Source organism: Nelusetta ayraudi, unplaced genomic scaffold (genome assembly GCF_046127955.1).
Source record: "Nelusetta ayraudi isolate G7.1 ecotype Tasmania unplaced genomic scaffold, CSIRO-AGI_Nayr_v1 ptg000170l, whole genome shotgun sequence".
NCBI classification, from domain to species: domain Eukaryota; kingdom Metazoa; phylum Chordata; class Actinopteri; order Tetraodontiformes; family Monacanthidae; genus Nelusetta; species Nelusetta ayraudi.
Window position 1 is genome coordinate 645,276 of NW_027466220.1, and position 18,711 is coordinate 663,986.

General features: G+C 45.7%; 1 protein-coding gene and 1 long non-coding RNA gene across 2 annotated transcripts in view; one reads left to right on the forward strand and one right to left on the reverse strand.

Annotated features, from left to right (window-relative positions):
* Positions 1-18,711, reverse strand: part of ccser1 (coiled-coil serine-rich protein 1) — a 104,860-nt gene that overhangs the window by 67,122 nt on the left and 19,027 nt on the right. The window contains exon 6 of the mRNA XM_076014696.1: positions 2,970-3,144. Coding sequence (XP_075870811.1) covers positions 2,970-3,144 — 175 coding nt within the window. The remainder of the gene's footprint in view (positions 1-2,969; positions 3,145-18,711) is intronic.
* Positions 13,413-16,569, forward strand: LOC142880707 (uncharacterized). The gene is made up of 4 exons (XR_012925462.1): positions 13,413-13,670; positions 13,894-14,359; positions 14,937-15,030; positions 15,776-16,569. It is a non-coding gene; the product is annotated as an uncharacterized LOC142880707 (long non-coding RNA).

The window sequence follows — 18,711 nt, forward strand, 5'->3', positions numbered from 1 at the left end:
CAGGACGAGCGGCCAAAAGAGAAATAAATCCAGGGCGGATGAAGACGGAGTCCGCGCTACAGCCTCCAAAATGCTAAATTTCTCAAAAGTAAAATGCAGCGGACACACAGGAAATTACAAAAGTGTGTCTTTATCTGGCCCGATCAGTCATCTTTTTGTGAGACATACTTAGGTTTATGTCCTTATTTCTGCAGCGTTCTGCCTTTATTGCGCGCAGCTCGGAGGGAGATGATAGGAAATGAAAGAGGCAGATGTGACATAGTTGCTCCGGACGGAAAATGGAAGTGCAGCTTGTGGCTCCAGCTGTCAGCGTCTAATAAAACACAAAAATCAGGGACATTTTTCTTCGTGAGCTATCTCTTCTGAAGATGGATTTTTAAGGGGGAGGGGCGTAAAGATTCATTTGGGACGTTCATTTTTCATGACTTCTTTCATTAAATCAGACATACTTGGTCAGCGGTGCAAACAGACGATCAAATCTGTGCAACAGAGGCTGGATATCTTTCTCATAGCCGACATTCAACAGGACGTGACCTGTTCGGAAAGCACTTGGATTAGAAAGGAGACGCATGCCCCGTTTCAGGAGGAGGTTTATACAGACAGACTGCACATTCGTACTTGACTATCGGGAATCAATGGTCCAGATTATATCCATTATCCAGTCTCAAACAATTATGACTCTGACAGCCCTCGATGATTTGATTTGTCACAGAAGAAACTAATAAGAGTCTGTTAGCCCTCTGTTTACAGCCTGCTCTTTTTTTTCCTGCCGTTTGCTTGTTTAAAAATCACGCTTTGGCAGACCTGGCTGGCCGTGTTGTCACCGACATAGGAGACGCAATTGTGAGTCCTCAGTGCCCTTTGTGACATCACAAAGAGCTGTTTCGCCAATGTCTTAGCATGTACTTTCTGAACAGTGCAGCCAGCAAAGGATACGTTACTATTAGGAAACACTGGCAAAATATTATTTTGGTTGACAAGATACTTTGAACAATTTGAAGGAAAAAGGAAAAAGACTTGAGGAACGGCCCCTGATGTGCAGACCGAGACTCTGCATTCCTTTCCAGCACTCGGCCCATGCTGTTTTTTCAGACGGCCCCGTGCCGGTTTTTGCTTTCCTGCGCTGCTGCGGCGTCGGCGCGAGAAGGTGGCAGAGTGAAGTAAAAGGGCACAAGTTGGAAGAAAACCCCCCCCCCCCAAAAAAAAAAAGGTAGGGAGCAAAAGATTGGGTTTGAATGGCAGAAGGTCAAGGAAACAATATGTAAAGCGCGGAGACGTGCTGAGTCACCCTCCTCGTGGCGGCGAGGATGGATAACACCCTCCGACGGGAGGTAACAGAATTTGCAAGTTAATGACACAACAGAGCGAGCAAAGAGGGCAAAGTCTCCCCCTCCTTTATATTCATGTTCTGCTGCTACATACTCCTGCTCTCTGCGGCGCTCCCCTCCGTCTCTCTATTATCGCTCTCGTTTATGTCTCCACTAATTACCATTTAATCATTTTCATGTCCCGCGTCTCACGCGCGCCCATCTTGAGAGGATAAAAAAAAAAAAATAGAAAGGAAAAAATTAAAAAAAAAAAAAAAAAAACAGTGTGGAGAAAAAAGGGGGTGGCAGCCTTTACATACATATGGCTTCAGGGGCTGTAATTCACAGCAGGCTTTTATCTTGGTCCGAGGTGCTAATGGCGGGGTGTTAGAGAGGCTCCGCTCACCCTTTCATACATCCTTTTTTTCTGTGTGTGTTTGTGTGTGTGTGTGTGTGTGTGTGTGTGTGTGTGTGTGTGTGCGTGTGTGTTTGGATGTTTGTTTATTACTGCTGTGTTTTGTGAGTCATCCATGTAGATTAGAAGAAAGCAGCAGGCGGACGATGCTAATGGATGTTCTCTCAGCTCGACTTGGAGGGTTTATAGTATCACGACCACCCCACTCCTCCACACACACACACACACACACACACACACACACACACACACACACACACACACACACACACACACACACACACACACACACACACACACACACACACACACACCACCTCCCTGTTTTTTTTAGCTATATAGACTTGTCAACACCGGGAGTGCCACCCACGCCAGGGTTCACTTCTCTTGAAGTTTTTCACATCTGACAACTTTGTGACGAAATTAAAGCGCCGCGGTCTCATACATTTTTTTCCTGGAGAGGCCAATTATCCTTTCCGCCTTGATGCGGACACTTTAACTAAAACTGGAATTTGCATTCGCCAGTTGATTGCAGAATCCGCGGCGATGGCGGAGAATCTGCCCCGAGTGGAGAACTTGGTAAATTGCAATTACCCTAAATAAAGCATGAAAGCCACATTTGCAATCATGTCCTTGAGAAAAAAAAAAAGTTTCACGGAGGGAAATGTTCTATAAAATTAAATTTTTGGGATATTATTATGTTGTGGTTATAATGATTAGCCTCTCCAGTGAAGATAAGCCCGACTACAGCGAAACATTCCGTCAGTTCTTTGTCCACTTGGCACAATGATTGAGAAATGTCAGTGTTTTATTTCCCAGCTCAACCACAGCGCTGTGGGTTGCAACCAGGCTTGTTTCCCTGCCTCCTCTGGAACGCAGGATATAAGTGTCGCCTGGCTGTGTAGAAAAGAAGACTGCCACAGCAAATGCTCAAATTAGCAACCCTCCCCATTTCCGTTGCCACATGTGGAATCTGATTAAATTAATGAAGACTAAGTGACTACGGGGAACGTTAAAAGGCTCCAGTTGAGTAAATTAAAGCTAATTAAAAAAAAAAAAACCCTCACTGGAGGAGTGTTTGGTTGCTGTTACCTCTTCTTTTCATTTGTTGGGTCGTTCCTCTGTCATCAATCTGACTTGAACAGCAAAATTAAGGTCACGTTTTTTTTTTGTTTGTTTTTTTTTGGGGGGGGGCACAAACTCAGCACCCACGCCGCACTCCTCTGCTGCCATTAGCGTCAGCTCACCTCTTGCAGCGTTCGCCTGAGCCTCAGAAGCAGGGTCTTGACGGCCGTGCAGTCCTGCTGCATCAGTCTCAGCGGAACGGCCTCCAGCCCCGGAGGGAAGGTCTCCTCGTCCCTCCCCAAACCGAGCCCAGAGCTCCAGTCAGCAGGCAGCAGGCTGGTCGGACGGCTGGGGTCCCTGGAGGAGAGGCCGAGTGAAAGGGCAAGAGGGGGTGCAGGGAGCAATAAAGACACTTCGTGTTAGTTCAAGTCCACGGGGAAACTTAATAAGCCTGCCGACGCTTTACTCCTCTCCCCGCACTCGAGGGGAAAAGCTGTTGAAACAACCTGAAGAATATTGTAGATTTCAGCTGCAGCTGAACACGGCCGACGCTTCCTACCTGGCAAGGAGGTGTCCAACAACGTGCGCAGGTTAAAAGCAAAGTCGTGGTGTGAATTTACGCTGGGGGTTTAAAAAAGATGTACTGGAAAGACTGAAGACAGAGTACAAGAATCAAGGAAATAGCCGTTTTCTTGGCAAGAAAAGATGAGTTCAAGAATCCCGACGAGCCGCCGCTCCAGCGGATCCCCGAGGGGCCGGGAATTAACAGGCCCTCATTTCTGTAATAAATCTTTTTAAAGATGATCTTAATGCGACGACATGAGGCAGTAACGCACTCCCACTCAAACAGATGAGGTAAAGGCACACACAACTGGCCGCGTTTGACAATCTACGATGGAATTGGCGCATTTAAAGAGGAGAGCCTGTGATTTTAACATTATCACCCTCATAATGTACTTCAACGTTGGCTCAGCAGTCAGTCATGTCTGACGTTTATTTATCTATTCATTTATTGAGACCTAATATTGTTTTAGTACAGAGTAAAAAAAAATTTTTAAAAATCAGAGGGGACACCGTCAGAAAACGTGATGATTGAGTCTTCAAACTAACACGATGCTCGACTCTTCCTGTGCAGAACCTAGACACCCGTGACCGTCAGACGCCTGGCGGAGATCAACCGCAGCGCTGCTGTTTTAATTAACTGTCCCATCTGAGGGGAAAAAAGAAGAAAAAAGAAAACGCTCCAGGAACTGTTAAAAGGCCCTCTGGAGAAGCTTCGGGTGCACGGCGCCTCTGCTCTGTGTGCCTAACACCCTAACACCTGTTTTGGCACCACAAAGAACAAATACTCCCAGCGGGGTGGATCAGCGACGTCGCAGCCGAGTCTTTGTTGTGCTTCTAAAACAACCCACAAACTCCACTAAAGCGCCGCAGAACAAAGACGCGACATTTTCTAAAATCAACACAAATTTCCCCCTTCAGTTGTAGTTGCCATGGTTTCAACACAAACATCCGAATGATGCCTTAAATGTTTTTGTATTTTCCCTACTGATCGGTGTTTCTGGAGCAGCCTTGAAAATGCAGCTGGATCAATGCTGTTTTTCAGCCTCAAACTTTCACCCATTCATCTCTGAACGATCTCCAAGCGTCTTCAACCACTCTTTGCACTGCCGGACCAATCAGTGTCCTTCCAGTTGCGACCAAGGCAGCGAGCGACTGCTGCAGTGGAAGAAAAAAAAGGAAGCCAGAGTAAAAGGAGGGATGGCAGGCTTGTGTGTAATGGTTGCTGCTGATGAAATCGCCGGCGTGGATGTTGCAGTAGTGACGGTTTCATCAGACTTGAACGGCACTTTTGCAATAAAAGGAGACGAAAGACCGGCAACAAAAGGCTTTTTCCCGGTGGCAGAGACGTTTTTGCTGGATTCCCAAATGGCTTGAAATAGTAACAGACAGAAGCCCATCGCAACTGGCAAGAGGGCTCCTCTTGCCAACGGGCTCTGCTGCGGTTTGAATGGTCAGCTTCTCCATTATCACTTTCATAGTTGCTCCATCCCAACCTGCTCTGTTGGGTATATACCCATCAAACTACACAATCGTATACACTGTCACCCAAAATAATGTGTACACATCAGGAAAAGAAAGACTTGCATAAATATTTAATTTGTGTATAAGTACTTCTATACATATAGGTACCTCGTTCGAGTTTGATCAAAGTACGATAACACTGTGTCCCGCTGTACAATGTTTTCCCAACAGATGGCGATCCCACTGGACTCTTTGGCCAACATTACCCAAGCAGTACCCATAAATGTCTGGAAGCCAATGGCCACCACCTCTTGTAATTGCAGAACCCAAAGGTAACTTGTATTAATCTTGTGATGTCCGAATAAATTTGGTACGGACATATTCATGCAGGTTTTTCTTTTCCTGATGTGTGTAGACATTACTTTGGGCGAACTACGTATCGTCTGCGTAGGTTCTCGGTCGAGCAGGTCATTGTAGTCTTAAAGGTAGAGTTGAGGCAACTGGACTGGTTTCTGGTATCTTGAAGACCTTTCACCTCTTGTCCATAAGGCTTCTTCAGTTCTCAAATAACAAACGACGGTCCTAAAGGGTCAAAGGGCGTCCCACCCCATCCTAAGAACCAGCTAAGGGGGGTCAATTCTTTCAGAACTGAAGGTGGTTTTCATACCACCTTAACTTTACAATCGAGAAGACAAATCATGTATCAGTTGCCAAAGAAAACATTTTTTGGTGGTCTCCAATGATCCCGTTTCAGCTGCGCTTTTCTCCCGGATGTTGTGATATTTTGACAGACGTGCGCAAGGGGTGACGGCGTTTCTCACCTCCTTTATGACATTTTCTAAAGGTGAGCTGGGAAATACCAGGCCGCTGTCTGCAGAGCGCAAAGACAAGCAGTGACTTCACCCTGTGCATATCAAGCGAAGCAGGGGCACAGGGCGGAGACAGGAGCAACTTATAGGTGCGGCGGCGCTTTTAGCATCGAGAGAGAGAGCGCGTCTTCATCCGACTGAGCGGCATTGGCGGGGGGGGGGCGGAAAGAAATTAAGAAGCCTTTTGTCCTCGGAGGGAAAGGAAGAAGCGGCAGTGGCATTAAATCAGACACATTTTTCTTTAGGACAGGCTCAGACTACATATGGAAAAAGACAAACCCGACAAAAACAAACACCAGCTAACATCACAATGACTCTCTCAAGGCAACCGTACATTTTGAGGAGCCTGAAAAAGCAACTTTTGGTCAAAGGTTTTTTCATGTAGTGTTCAGAGCTAATCTACCACTACCAATACCACAGGATGTCACAATCATCACAACTTGTCCATTTTGTCCGGGTCAATATTTTATTATTTTTCCTCCCTACGTGTTGAAGGACTCAGGCTGGTAATTTCAGTTGTAAACCAATTTTTCAAAGACGTGACAGAAGTCATTTATTTGTGAAAACCCAAATGAATGACAACACATCATCGTTCAGACCCTCTTTTCCCTGAGAGCTCGTGTCAAGTGCACGGCTGTCTGTGTCGCAAACTTTTTGCTCTTTCCATCAAAATGAAATACGCGTCATTTTTTGTCGTTGTTTGTGTATCTGTTTGTGTATCAAACCGGCTTTTTTTTTTTTTTTTTTTCATTCTACCTCTGTGGCACACGTCAAATTGATGAGCAGGAATGTATGTTTGGAGCCGTTCAAACAACAGCGGGCTCCCCAGAAACAACAGGTGCCCTTTTGCGAGGTTTCACCAGGCTGGGAGGGAAATGATTCACGCTATACTGAGCGGCCGAGGGCTGGAGGGTTGTTTTACTTCAGGGAACTTATTTCTCTCCTCTGGCTTTATTTTAAATGTCATCCAAAAGTGGTCGCAAAAAGGAAGAGGAAAAAAAAAATCCACACTTATGCCAGATGAATTCTTAATCGTGTGCAGGTAATTTGTAGTTTAATAGGATGTCCTTGTGTTCTAACCTGCGAGGTGTTTAGACTGCCAAGCCGATATTTAAAAAGCAGTTCTGCCCATGGCTAAGCACAACCATTTAGCTGCACCTTGTGATACACACACAAAAAAATATATGCAAATTGCATGCAGGGGTCGGGAGGTGGGGGTGTGGGTTGCTGGCATACCGGAAATCCCCTCCTCTCACGCAATTTGCATGAAGATTTTAGCAGGATAAACAATCAAAGGGATCCCCTAAGTGCTGTAGTCCTTGAGATTGGTCTTGGTGTCAAGACCGATTTCGAGACCTCTATTGAAGGGTCAGCAAAATGTGAAAGAAAATTATGAAAAGACACCTTGCTGAAAAGAGATGTTGCTGTTCCATTTAGAAGCAAACTTGAATTAAAAAAAAAGATACTGGTCATTTCTTTCTGTTTTGTTGTTATTTTTCTTTGAAATATAAAGTCGTGGTCTTGTCTCGATCTCGATACTCTCTGGTCCTGACAAGGCCTTGGTGTCGGTTGGTGCGGTCTTGACTACAACACTAGATCCCCTTTTTGAATAACAGTCTTTGTGTGGGGGACTGTTGGAATGTCAACGTGCCACTGGGAGCTGGACGTGCGCACGTGAGAGACTGTATTTTTTAAAACGGTGTCATTTTTCAGATCGTGTCGTCCGCTGGTTATCTACCGCGCGCCCTCGCTGGCACACACACACACACACACACACACACACACACAATGGGAGGCACGTGGCGCAGATGAAGACACGTCTGCTGACTGATGATAGATGCCGTACAGGCACGTACAGTATGCTGATCCTCAGCGCCGGGTCATCAGTCACGAGCCCGATAGCCCGACAGACTCACCTCATGTCGCTGCTTTTTTTTTTCTCCCCCTCAACCCCCCTGCGACACCGTGTGTGTTCACACACACACACACACACACACACACGCACACACGTGCGCGCGGCGCGGCCACACAGTCGCCTGCCGCCGCGCCGCTGAGCTGGTAGATCCGAACGTGGCTGTCAGGGAAGGCTCGACAAATGGATCACGTCTTGATCTGATTTCATGCGGACAAAGTATTACATTGTCTCAGGCGAAATCGGCTTTACCTCATCGGCGTGGAGCAAATCACCTAAAAGGACGGCGTGTCCCCAACGACCAGAATTGAAATTTCACGTCGATGGAGGCCGCGGTTGTATTCCCTCGGAAAAGAAATTCGCCAAAATGGAAGCCCGCTGTGCTTAAGGACTGCGTGATGTCATCTAATTGGCCCGAAATTCAATTTTTCTCCAACTAACGCAAGCAACATTGACGCCATGATTTAATCTGAATATCAAAATGCAGCCTTCTATGCAGGAGCTCTTGTGAGCATTGCAAATCAGTTTACCGGCGATCAGAACTCGCCACATGAACTCGCTGCTGATTACCCCCCTCCCCCGAACGTCTTCCTGCAGTCTGGATACAAGTAATGTTTATGGTTTGCTGCTTTTGGGGCTCCGATGGGTTTCTGTATTGGATTGAATGACTTCCCTCCATTATGCTGATTAGAAAATGTTATTCGTCCACACGGGGCTGAGCAGCGAGTGGGAGAGATTTCCATTTTGAGCAGACTAGCCCTTTAATGCATTTAGGCGCGTGTATTTGTTTCTACTGATTAAATAGTGGCTAAATGAAATGATTATGATGAGCGCGAGCCATTTCATCCGGTTAGCTTCTTGCTTGCTTTCCTGCGCTCGCAACTGACTTGATCCTTTTTCTTTTTTTTTCTTCCAATTTCAACTCTTTCACTTCACGACCGCTGCCTCCTGCACTCCTGATGGCCACAGTCACCTGGTTCCCCGCACTCGCCTCCCTCCTCTCTTTCACTTGTATCTATTTCTTCCCTCCGCTGCCTTCCGACCACCCTCGCGGCTCAACCTCGTCTCTCGACGGCAAAGTTAAAACGGATCCATTTCGCTGGCCTGGGTAAAAAAAAAAAAAAAAAAAATTTAAAAAGAGGGGGAAAAAAGCCAATTACTGTATGTGCCTTTTTATGACTTTCATTATTTCTCCACTCACGCTGCTTTATTGCATCCCTGCTGGCTCCGACGTACCATACACCTGCGCGCGCCCCTCAGACGCGCGCGCACGTACGCGGGAGCAATAAACAGAGCGCATTGTCACGGAAATTGTGTGGAAACACTTGACGGAATTGCAACCTCAAGAAGCAAACGAGGAGGAATCTGCGAGGGAGAAGCGATGGATGCGGCGGATCCGAGGAGAAGGGGGCGGCCTTCCGAGCGGAGTAAACAAGGTTAATTCAGGAAAATAGCCTTCCGCGAGTGCCGAGGTGGGCCATTATTTTTTGAAGAGAGTCCCAGGACCCATGAACGGGGACGACTGAGCACAAAGCGCTTATGAGAGCGGAGGCAGCCGATCAAATAAGTGATAAACGTTTTTTTTTTTATATACACACAGATAAACAGCAGCAGCAGCAGCAAACTGAGACGTCCGACTTCACATAACGTTGAGTCGTCGCGACACGAAGCAAGCTGCGACTGCTAGTCTGATCGTTTTTAGCTGATTAAAGTTATCCTTGGCACTGGGAGGCGGCTTAAATCCTTGTCAATTAGCCATATAGCGGCTCTGCTGTCCCATGAATAATGACAATAAAGGGAACTTAGCCGCAGAGACGCGGCGAGGAAAAAAAAAGCCTCTAGTCCCCTTAGTCAACTTTTCCCTTATTAAATTTTTACAAGGAATGTATTTATGGGTGGCGGGTTGGGGTGGGGTGGGGGGGGCAATCCAATCCGTGTGATGTGCGCGCTGCTTGCCTGCACTCGCACAACGCAATGCCGGGCCAAAGACACCAGCGCTTCCACGTGCTGTTTGAGAATAATCGGCCTCATTTGTCACTCCCCACTACCCCTCCGTCTGACACACACGGCAAACTCATCTGCATTCGGCACCTGAGGCTGCCGGATGCCTAATGCATCCATTAAACTCATCTCTGACATAAAATGCATCTGTGACTAAGGAGCGGGCGCGCTAGCCACGCTCGGGGCAGCGCGTCACACGCCGAGTTCTTCAGACGCGGGACGAGAGGGGCGGCGACGGGCAACGGCAACTTCCTGATTAGCCCAACCCCCCCTCGCCGCTAGCGTCCAGCACATCAGCGCCACCTGTCCACGGGAAGTTGTCATAATGTGACCACGGCGCCAAGAGTCGAGGTTTTTTTTTTTTTTTTGACTAATGAGTGCACTGTATAGTTGGCTACATGGAACTCTTTATAAAGGGAGGAGGAAGTAGGGAACCAGCGGGTGATTTCAGACACAGCCCTGTCTTCGGGGGTTGCTTCCGCATTATGCAGTGCATAGAGCACCCTCAGTAGTGTCACACCCCATGATGCCTCTGGAACACATGTGATACATGAGGGCACATCAGCCAATCAGAACAACTCAAGGCAACACGTAAGGCGGCGTGACGTCAACCTGGGAATGAACTATTGTCTGGCCGTTACAATGTTTTTTTTTTTCAAAAGATTAAGAGTTCAAAACTTCAAATCCAAAGTGGAAGGATTTATTAAGAATTGTGTTTCAGGTCAGAGGCAGATCAGTTGTTTCAGAGGATGTAAGAATTCTTGCAGTACCTCAAGTGGCCACTGGAAAATCCACCACATGACCATTCCGCTATCCAGTCCTTGTAACACATCTACGTGCGCTCTTCACTCCATTCTTTCGAGTCCAAAACCTCGGCATCGCGAACACAATTTCCAAACAAGAAGGCTGAGAAGCAGCGAACAAGGTTTTATTTTTGACTGGGCGACCTCGGGGAGTTGTCAGAACGCACTAATTACCATCAAAACCTCTCTGTTGTCTGGAGATGTGTAATGACGGTCCCAAGTGTCACATTATGTTCCCCCGCCCTCAACAGAGAATCTTACCAGTCAACACTGCGATTTATGAATCATTTTTTATAACCGCATTAAAGACTTGAAGCTACTGCCCGCAGGCATAGTGTCAGTCTTATTATTTAAAAATATATATATTTCACTGGGAGCACAGCATCATCTCCAGTGAACCTCACGCTGTGCACGCTGATGATGCTGTAAGTTCAGCCGCCGTGGATTTTTTTTTTTTTTTTCTTTCTGTACTCGGCACACTGGAGTTTGTTTTACCATAATTAAAGCAAGTTCCGAATAATGAGGAGATGACGACTCCAGACCATGAATTGAACGCCAGAGGTGACAGCGCGTGAAAAAAGTAAACGCTGGTTGACTGCGGCACATCATTTTTTATTTACAAACTCGAATAAGCGGTTCCATGTTGGGAGAAAAAAAAGAAAACCTCACTAATCCCTCCGCCGGCGGGCACGGCGGTTTGGAGCGCACGTCGATGTTCATCTGTTGCGTCCATTACTTGAGGAGGCGATCATTCTGCGCTGGTTATTCCGCGCCGCGATAATAAAACCCAAGTCTGATTATATTTCACCTGGCTCCTCGGCTACAATAAGTTACAAGTGCAAAGGCCTGGGGGAAACTTGCAAATGAAATATCGCAGCAGCAGCAGCAGCAGCAGCAGCAGCCTGAGAGAAAAAAAAAAAGAAAGAAAGAAAATACAGCGGCGAATGTGGAGAGAAGGATTTATCTCAAGTTGATTGTGTTTGAAAGAAGATCCGGTGCCAGGGTTGATTTAATATTACAAGCGGTGGTGCAGATATCAGCTTTCTAAGGCACAGACAAAACACAGGCACACCTTTGTGCTCGAGCAATTACGAAATCCTGAATTTCCTCTGAAAGCAGAACTTTTTTTCTTTGTAGTCTGAAGGCAACTTCAGACTAGCACAGAATCCCTCTGTCACCGCTCCCATCAATCTCAGACAAAGAGCAATATTTATTAAAGATGAGAAAAGAAAAAAAACAAGCACACAAGATCCCTGAAACAGTGAGACAATGAAAGTGGCGCAGTCACACAACCGTGCACGTCTCCCTTCGGTGATGACGGAAGAAAGACAGCCTCGCTTCCACTTGATGGACACTTTACACGAAGGGGTGTCGCAGGACTGCTAAAATAACTCTCCTGCACTGTGGCTATTATTAACGGCACGTGTGCCCGAGTGGTTTCCATAGCAATGATTATGCTGCAGAGTGACATTTGTGAAGAACCGAGTTGTTGACTGAAGCTGAGGAGATAAACTGTTGGCACGCTGGGCAGACGAACGGCTGCACGACGGATCAGGAACCAAGTGGTACAATGCGGCTTTTGATGCCGCCGCTCACACCTGGTGGCGCAGTGACGAGGCACCAAACTCATTGGGTTTTGATCATGTTTGTTTAGCTTGCACAGAGGATTTCTGTGAAAACAGTACTGGCGTTGGCGGCACTGTAATGATTCTTATTTTTAAATTCAGCCATTTGTCAGGTTACATGAATATTTTCTTTTGTCTTTAAGTAAGTAAATATTTGTTGTAACCAGACTTAATATATATTTTTTTTCTCAGTCATGTTTGTTTTTTTTCCTTTAAATCTTTTCGATTTTAGTCCATCCAAAAGCAAAATGACCAAACTGGTAAGTTTATGTAAAAAAAAATAAAAAAAAATGAACATGTTCTGACACGATAATGTGTCCCGTTGTTAATATCAACAGGCAGCTGCTAAAAGCCGGACCCCCCCCCCCGAAGAAAAAATGACTTCCAGAAATTCAATTTGTGAGCAGTCTGCGAAGGACCAAAAAAAGATCCATCCTTTTTCCGACAATGCAGCCTCAGAACTGCACCTCAGAACCGCCGACAGCAGACCACCACAAAGACGGACAAAAAGCAGCCGATGCCTGAAAGAGCCTCGGCGTCTTTGTTATTCAAATGTCCTTAACGAGATCAACACCATGTCTAATAGCCTGAGCAGAGTCCAAGACGGAGTGAGTGCCGCTGAAACACTCCGCTACAGACCACTCCACAAAAAAATAAAATTGGATTTAGTGTAATTATAACAAATCGAAAGTTTTCTCCTAAGGCGAGGGGGAGGAGGGGGTGAAAAAACTCACACACTAATTAGTCTTAACAGTTGCTAAACACAAGATAATAATGAAAACTGGAAGCAAAATCCAATGGTGTTCATCACGAGAGCCTGTTGGGGTTTTTGGGGTTGTTTTTTTTTGTTTTGTTTTTTTTTACATGTTTAGCCTATAGTGGAGTCTGGAATCCAAAACTCGAGACATGATATATTTATGTGCATAGAAGAGTGGAGTATATGAATACATATGCACGCCCACGCAGACACACTGCTGGTTGCAGAGTGTGTCCATAAATCACGCTGCATTGCGTTTTATCTCTCCCCAGCTCCACTCCGCAGCTCAGCCGGCTTCACTTTTTTCTAAGTGTGGCTCCCGTGCGCACGCGAGCCGACGTTTGCATGGGCGCGCGTGTCACTTTAACACCGACGGAATTAAGTCAAGCGGGATTGCGCGTGAATTCGGTGGGTGTGCTTTCGGAAAAAATAAATTCATAAAAATAAATAAAAAAAAACCACGCCACGCCACGGATGCAAATCGTTGCGCCCGGCACAATGTTCCATCTATATTCCCTTTAACCGCGCGTCGCACGTCACGCTGGTTCCCAACAAACTGCCATCAGCGCTGCATCAAAACCAGCAGCCAGGGGAGGTGACGTCATGCACTTAGCATGACGCGACCCACCGCTGGTGCACGTTGGCTTACAAAAAAAAACTGCTGTCGCTGCTTGAAGTTTGTGACGTTTCCGACTCTCCGTCTCTCCGGGTTCTGCGTTTGACAGATATTGTGAGTGAGCTTTACACGGAAACTTTATGACCTCTTGAGGCGCGCGGCTCCCGGTGCGGTTTGTCAACTTTTAGCGCGAGTAGGCAGCCCGCTAAATGAGTTTTCGTGGCTATATTGGACGTGCATCTGGGAAATCTAAACAGGAGAAGCAAACTCCTTAAGTGAGTCCACATTTAAAACATCCAGAGAGAAAAGTGGGGTGTCAAATTTTGTTGTTGTTTTTTTTTTGTATGACCTGCAAATGTACTTGGAGCGTGTATAAAAGGGGAGCAAAAGAAAAAAAAAAAGAGGCTCAACAGGCAGTCAGACTTCGGTTACCATAGAAACAGGCAAGCTATATCCCAACTGTCAAAATTTAATTTCCTCTGTGTTTTTTTCATATAGGAGGAGCGGGCAGAGAAGTCAATAATCTTAAAAGAAACACATACACACACACACAGTAAGACACATCACACACGCACACCCTCCCTTGACCAGCCAGAAGGCGCGGGGGAGAGCCACCATTATTGTATTACTGTCAAACAGTGAACATCATCTGGAGCTTTGCAACCAGCAGGAGGCCTCGACGTGCCAAAGATAGTTTTTACACAATGAAGCAAATGATTTGGGGGGGGGGGGGGGGGGTGTAGTGGAATCGCAGGGTCATTTGGCAATATCTAGTCCTGAGTGAACGTCTTCATCTGCTGTTAAGAGCATTTCAGCATGTAAGACAAGCAAGCGTGAGGGAACAGCGAGCCAAGCAACTGAGTTCCGGGTGGATCGGACAGCGAAGGTGAGCTGGTGTGCGGATGCAGATCAGGATGAACCTTTCTGGACAGCTCAGTCCACGCTTAGGTCACTTTTAAATCAGGTAAATTAGAGTCCAACTTGATGTGGAGCGCAATGTTTCACTAAGCTCTTGCCAAAGTTTGTGTTTGTGTGTGTGTGTGCGTGTGTGTGTGTGTGTGTGTGTAGCTGCGTTTCCAGTACATCTAGAATTGCAAAAAACCTAAATTTCGCAATAAAAAACTTCAAAAATGCAAATGCGTAATAGAATTTGCATTGTTTTGATTTTTTTCTGAATAAGAACAACATGTTTGAGTACCAGCCCTCATCAGCTCTCCATCGGAAGACGGATGAACTGCTGTCGAAAAACGTAAAAAGTAACAAAACGGACAATCATTCATTAAAATAATTCTCCTCCCTTTGCCTTTAATGAGGAAAGCTTCTCCGTCTGCGCTCCTCTGCTCAGACGATCGGGAAGTGAGACTTAGCTCACGTCCTGTTGAGCTTCGGCTCCGTCGTTGTCACTATTGATGTTTACAAAGCAGTAAAGACGGAGAGAAATGCCATTAACATCCATCGAGGGGGTATGAGATGAACACATGCTGCGCGTGTTTGTGCGTGTGTGTGTGTGTGTGTGTGTGTGGTGTGTGTGTGTGTCGCAGATGTTCTCTGCAGCCTGTCAGACAGCCAGAGGTATCCTGCAGCTGATACTCTCCCTGGACGGCCTGCCTGCCTGACTGACTGACTGACTGACAGGTGCGTGCATGTGTGTCTCCTCGTGCGCACTTGTGGGTAGGTGTGTGTGTGTATGTGTGTGTGAGAAAGCGTGCGTGTTTGTGTTTTCTCATGTGTATGAACACAAGGGACCTTGTTTTGCCTCCAGCAAATCAATGTCCCCTCGAGGGAACGCCGAGCCCGAGTCAAAGAGCAGGAGAGGCTGCGAGGAAGAGGAGCGAGCCCTGGGCAAACAGTCTGTGCTCCTTTAACCCTCTCCAACCGCAGACCACTTTTCTTTATTTTTTTATTTATTTTCCAAATCTCCCGTACGATGGAGCAGGGAATCCAATGATGCTGTAACTCAACGGTGAAACGCTGTTGCCCGCAGTTACGAGTTCATCGAGTGGAACGCCGAGCTGTAGTGACGTCTGACACACTGTCCCGAAAGATAGATATAGGTAGATAGATAGTTTTGTTTCCCTTCCTTTCCTACTCTATATAATAGTTAAATATATTCATTTTACTGTGTGAATTTTTCTTCTCTAATGCACTACATGTTGCTGTCATTATTTCCCCAACGTGGGAAAAATAAAAGCATTTAATTCAATTCTATTCTATTCTACATGGATACAAATAAAACGTACTACCAAAATACCTTCCAGTGCAGCAGCTGCATTATGGAAAATTTAAATGAATGTGTTCCCCTCTTCGCTCACGACTCAGGCTGCGTAATTAACTGTTATAAAAATAAAGTTCCACCACTGATTGTTAACGCTCTTTGCAGCCAACAAATCCCCCGTTTGCTGCAGTAACATGGCACAGTCGCCCGTGTTTCTCCGTGTGATGAACGAGCAGCCAGGGGACAGCTGGACGCCGCAGACTGGCCAGCCTGGCTCCTCGGAGCAGGAAGTTCTTCGCCAAAGGGAAAAAATGAAACAACTTCTGCAGGTAGCAGCCCTCCTGCCGGAGAAGCTACCTGCCTTTCCTTGGCTGTGTCTGTCCCCGTGCTTTTTAAATGTATTTTTGACATGTGGCTACACCGCGGCGTCTCATGTGGGCCACCAGGGAAGTAAAACTGGTAATGTTTTTTTTTTTTTCAACAGTTAATCGTGAGGAGCCTTTGGACAAGTGCAGGAGCCGCTGATTCCTTCATTAAATTAACTACGAGGGCAGGAAACTGATGACACTTGATCCTCTGGGCGGCACGACAAAGTTGTGCGACGACCTCAAATGTCCCCATAAAATGAAGTGGAATGAGTTGGAAAATTAGGCCAGTGTATTATGGGAAATAATTACTGTTGAGGTTTATATCTTTAAGGAAGGAGGAAAATGTCATCTTTAATGTATCACAGAGAAGGGCTGGGATGAGATAAGATTCTTCTTCACACCACCGAAAAAGCAAATGCTCAAGTTATTTTTATTGTCATGCTTGCTGATGCGTCATTTTTATAACTCTGTTTTTTTTGGGGTTTTTTTGCATGACCTTTTACTTTTGTCTATTTTCTTTTACATTTTCAAAATAAAATTCAGTACAATTCAACGTACACTCTACTTTTGAGTGAAAAAAAGAATTCTGGAATTAGGCGTGATCTTTGATCTTTGATTCTGTCTGAGCAAGAGTTGCGCAGATCGCCGTGCGGCTTCCCGCGGCAGACACTGCTGTCACTCTGTTGTCACTCCAGAGTCAGACGGTCTTGACTTTTGCAGACTATTGCCACTGCCACGTAAACGTGCAGTGAAAGTACAAGTGGGTCACAACAAAGGCACGGAGCGAGCGGAATGCTAACGCGGCGGCGCGGCTCCCAGGAAGCGCGTTTCTGTCGGGGCCACCGTTGTCCTTTCATGACTGAGAGCCTCTGCAGAACAAGCCGGTGTATCCCTTGGAAGCGTGGCACGGCGACCACCCCTGCTGTCTCTGGCCGGCGTGCGGGTGTCGACTTGTTGACGGAGGGTGGGCCTGCTGTTAAGAAGTAATGTGAAGGCTGCCGTAGAGCCTCTGTGGGGTTTGTGAGTCTGCGTGTTGTCGTCATCCTGCGGGCTCATGGTTTGTGGCAGCACTCGACAATGATCTGGTGGTGATGCGAGGCTAGGTGGCTTCACAATAGCTGCGTTTCCATTACAGTTTTTCGCAAAATAAACGCGATATTACTAAAATTTCGACAAAGCACAATTGCGATTTGCAGGCGTTTCCATTGAATTGGGACCAGATTTTAAAGAGAAGTACGTCTGTTTGGTTTTTTTACGTTTATTGGCTGTCAAGAATGGTTGTTATATTTTTCTCTTTGATTACATGTAAAAAAATATTCTGTCTCCTCCTCCGTCCAAACATAACGCATCATTTTCACTAGAAGTGAATTGGTCACGTGACGCCCCCCCCCCCCCCCCCCCGGATGGTCACGTCTAGTGACGCGTAAATGCGAAAAAAGTGTTTCCATGAGACTTTGGCGATATACCTCTATATCTATACGTCTGGGAAAAACCACCTCATGAGAGCGTAAAAACCTTTTTGTGATATTTGAGAGGTTTTTCGAATTTTAGGCATTTCCATTCCCAGTTTTTTATTGCACCGTTTAGGTTTTACGCAATTCTAGTGGTCATGGAAACGCAGCTAATGACACAAAGCACTTTGAGGCCTGAGACTTTCCAATAGAGGAGTTTAAAACCAAAACCATCACTACTTTATCCAATAGTACCATACGTCCAGTCGTACTCATTTTTCCAAATAAACCAAAGCAAAAAAAAAAAAAAGAAAAATCAAGTTGTTTTTTTCCACTATCTGTTTAAACAACCAAAATGAAAACAACATTTTTCCGATTCTCGATTTTGCGCTCAGTTGGAAAATGGACAAAACGGATAAGAGGCGGTTGTCCAATTTGGATACTTCAATTTGAGGAAAAGCATGTTTTCTACCAGGTCTAATGTGAGAGATTTTTTTTTTTTTTTGTTATGTATGTGAGAGATAGCAGCCGGCATCACATAAATGAACACGTTTGTGCTTTTCTGACAAGGTAAGGGGGTGATGCTGACACCAGGAGATATGACCGCGGAGAAAATTGGTGTCATTTGTCATTAGGAATTGCAGCAGCTGCTTGAATTGCTGACAAGCTTGAGGTAGTTTTGTATTTGTCACATGATCAGATGTTTGGTTTGTTCGTATTACAGCTGATAAGCCAACACAAGAGCTCACAAAATAATTAGGCCAAAACAATTTTCAACTGTTGAATATAGAAAACTCCCAAGTCACAAAACCTGCCTCAAATCGAAGTATGCAAATTGTACAATTTGTCCATTTTCCAATTGAGCGCAAAATCAGGAATCAGAAAAACAATGCAATCTGTTATCCATTGTTTTTATTTTGGTTGTGGAAACAGATATAGGAAAAAAAAAAAAACAAGCTGTTATTTCGTTTTTGGAGCTGGTTTTATTTTGAAAAACGAATAAACAAATGATACACGGATTGAGCCTTTCTGAGGGTGGATGTCGCCCAATAGAAAATTATTGCAGTATGTTGAGCATGTTGCACCCATGTTGGCACTCACACAATGGTGTGACTTACCACAAGAGAGCAGCAGAAACGTCTGGAATATTAATGCTGCGAGCGATGAAGACTTTCATATCCCAGTTATGAGTCTCACCCCCGTTTTGATCATATTCCGGATATGGTGTTTACATTCTTATATGGGAAACTAGGGTATTCCTCAGCCTTCACAGGTGATAATC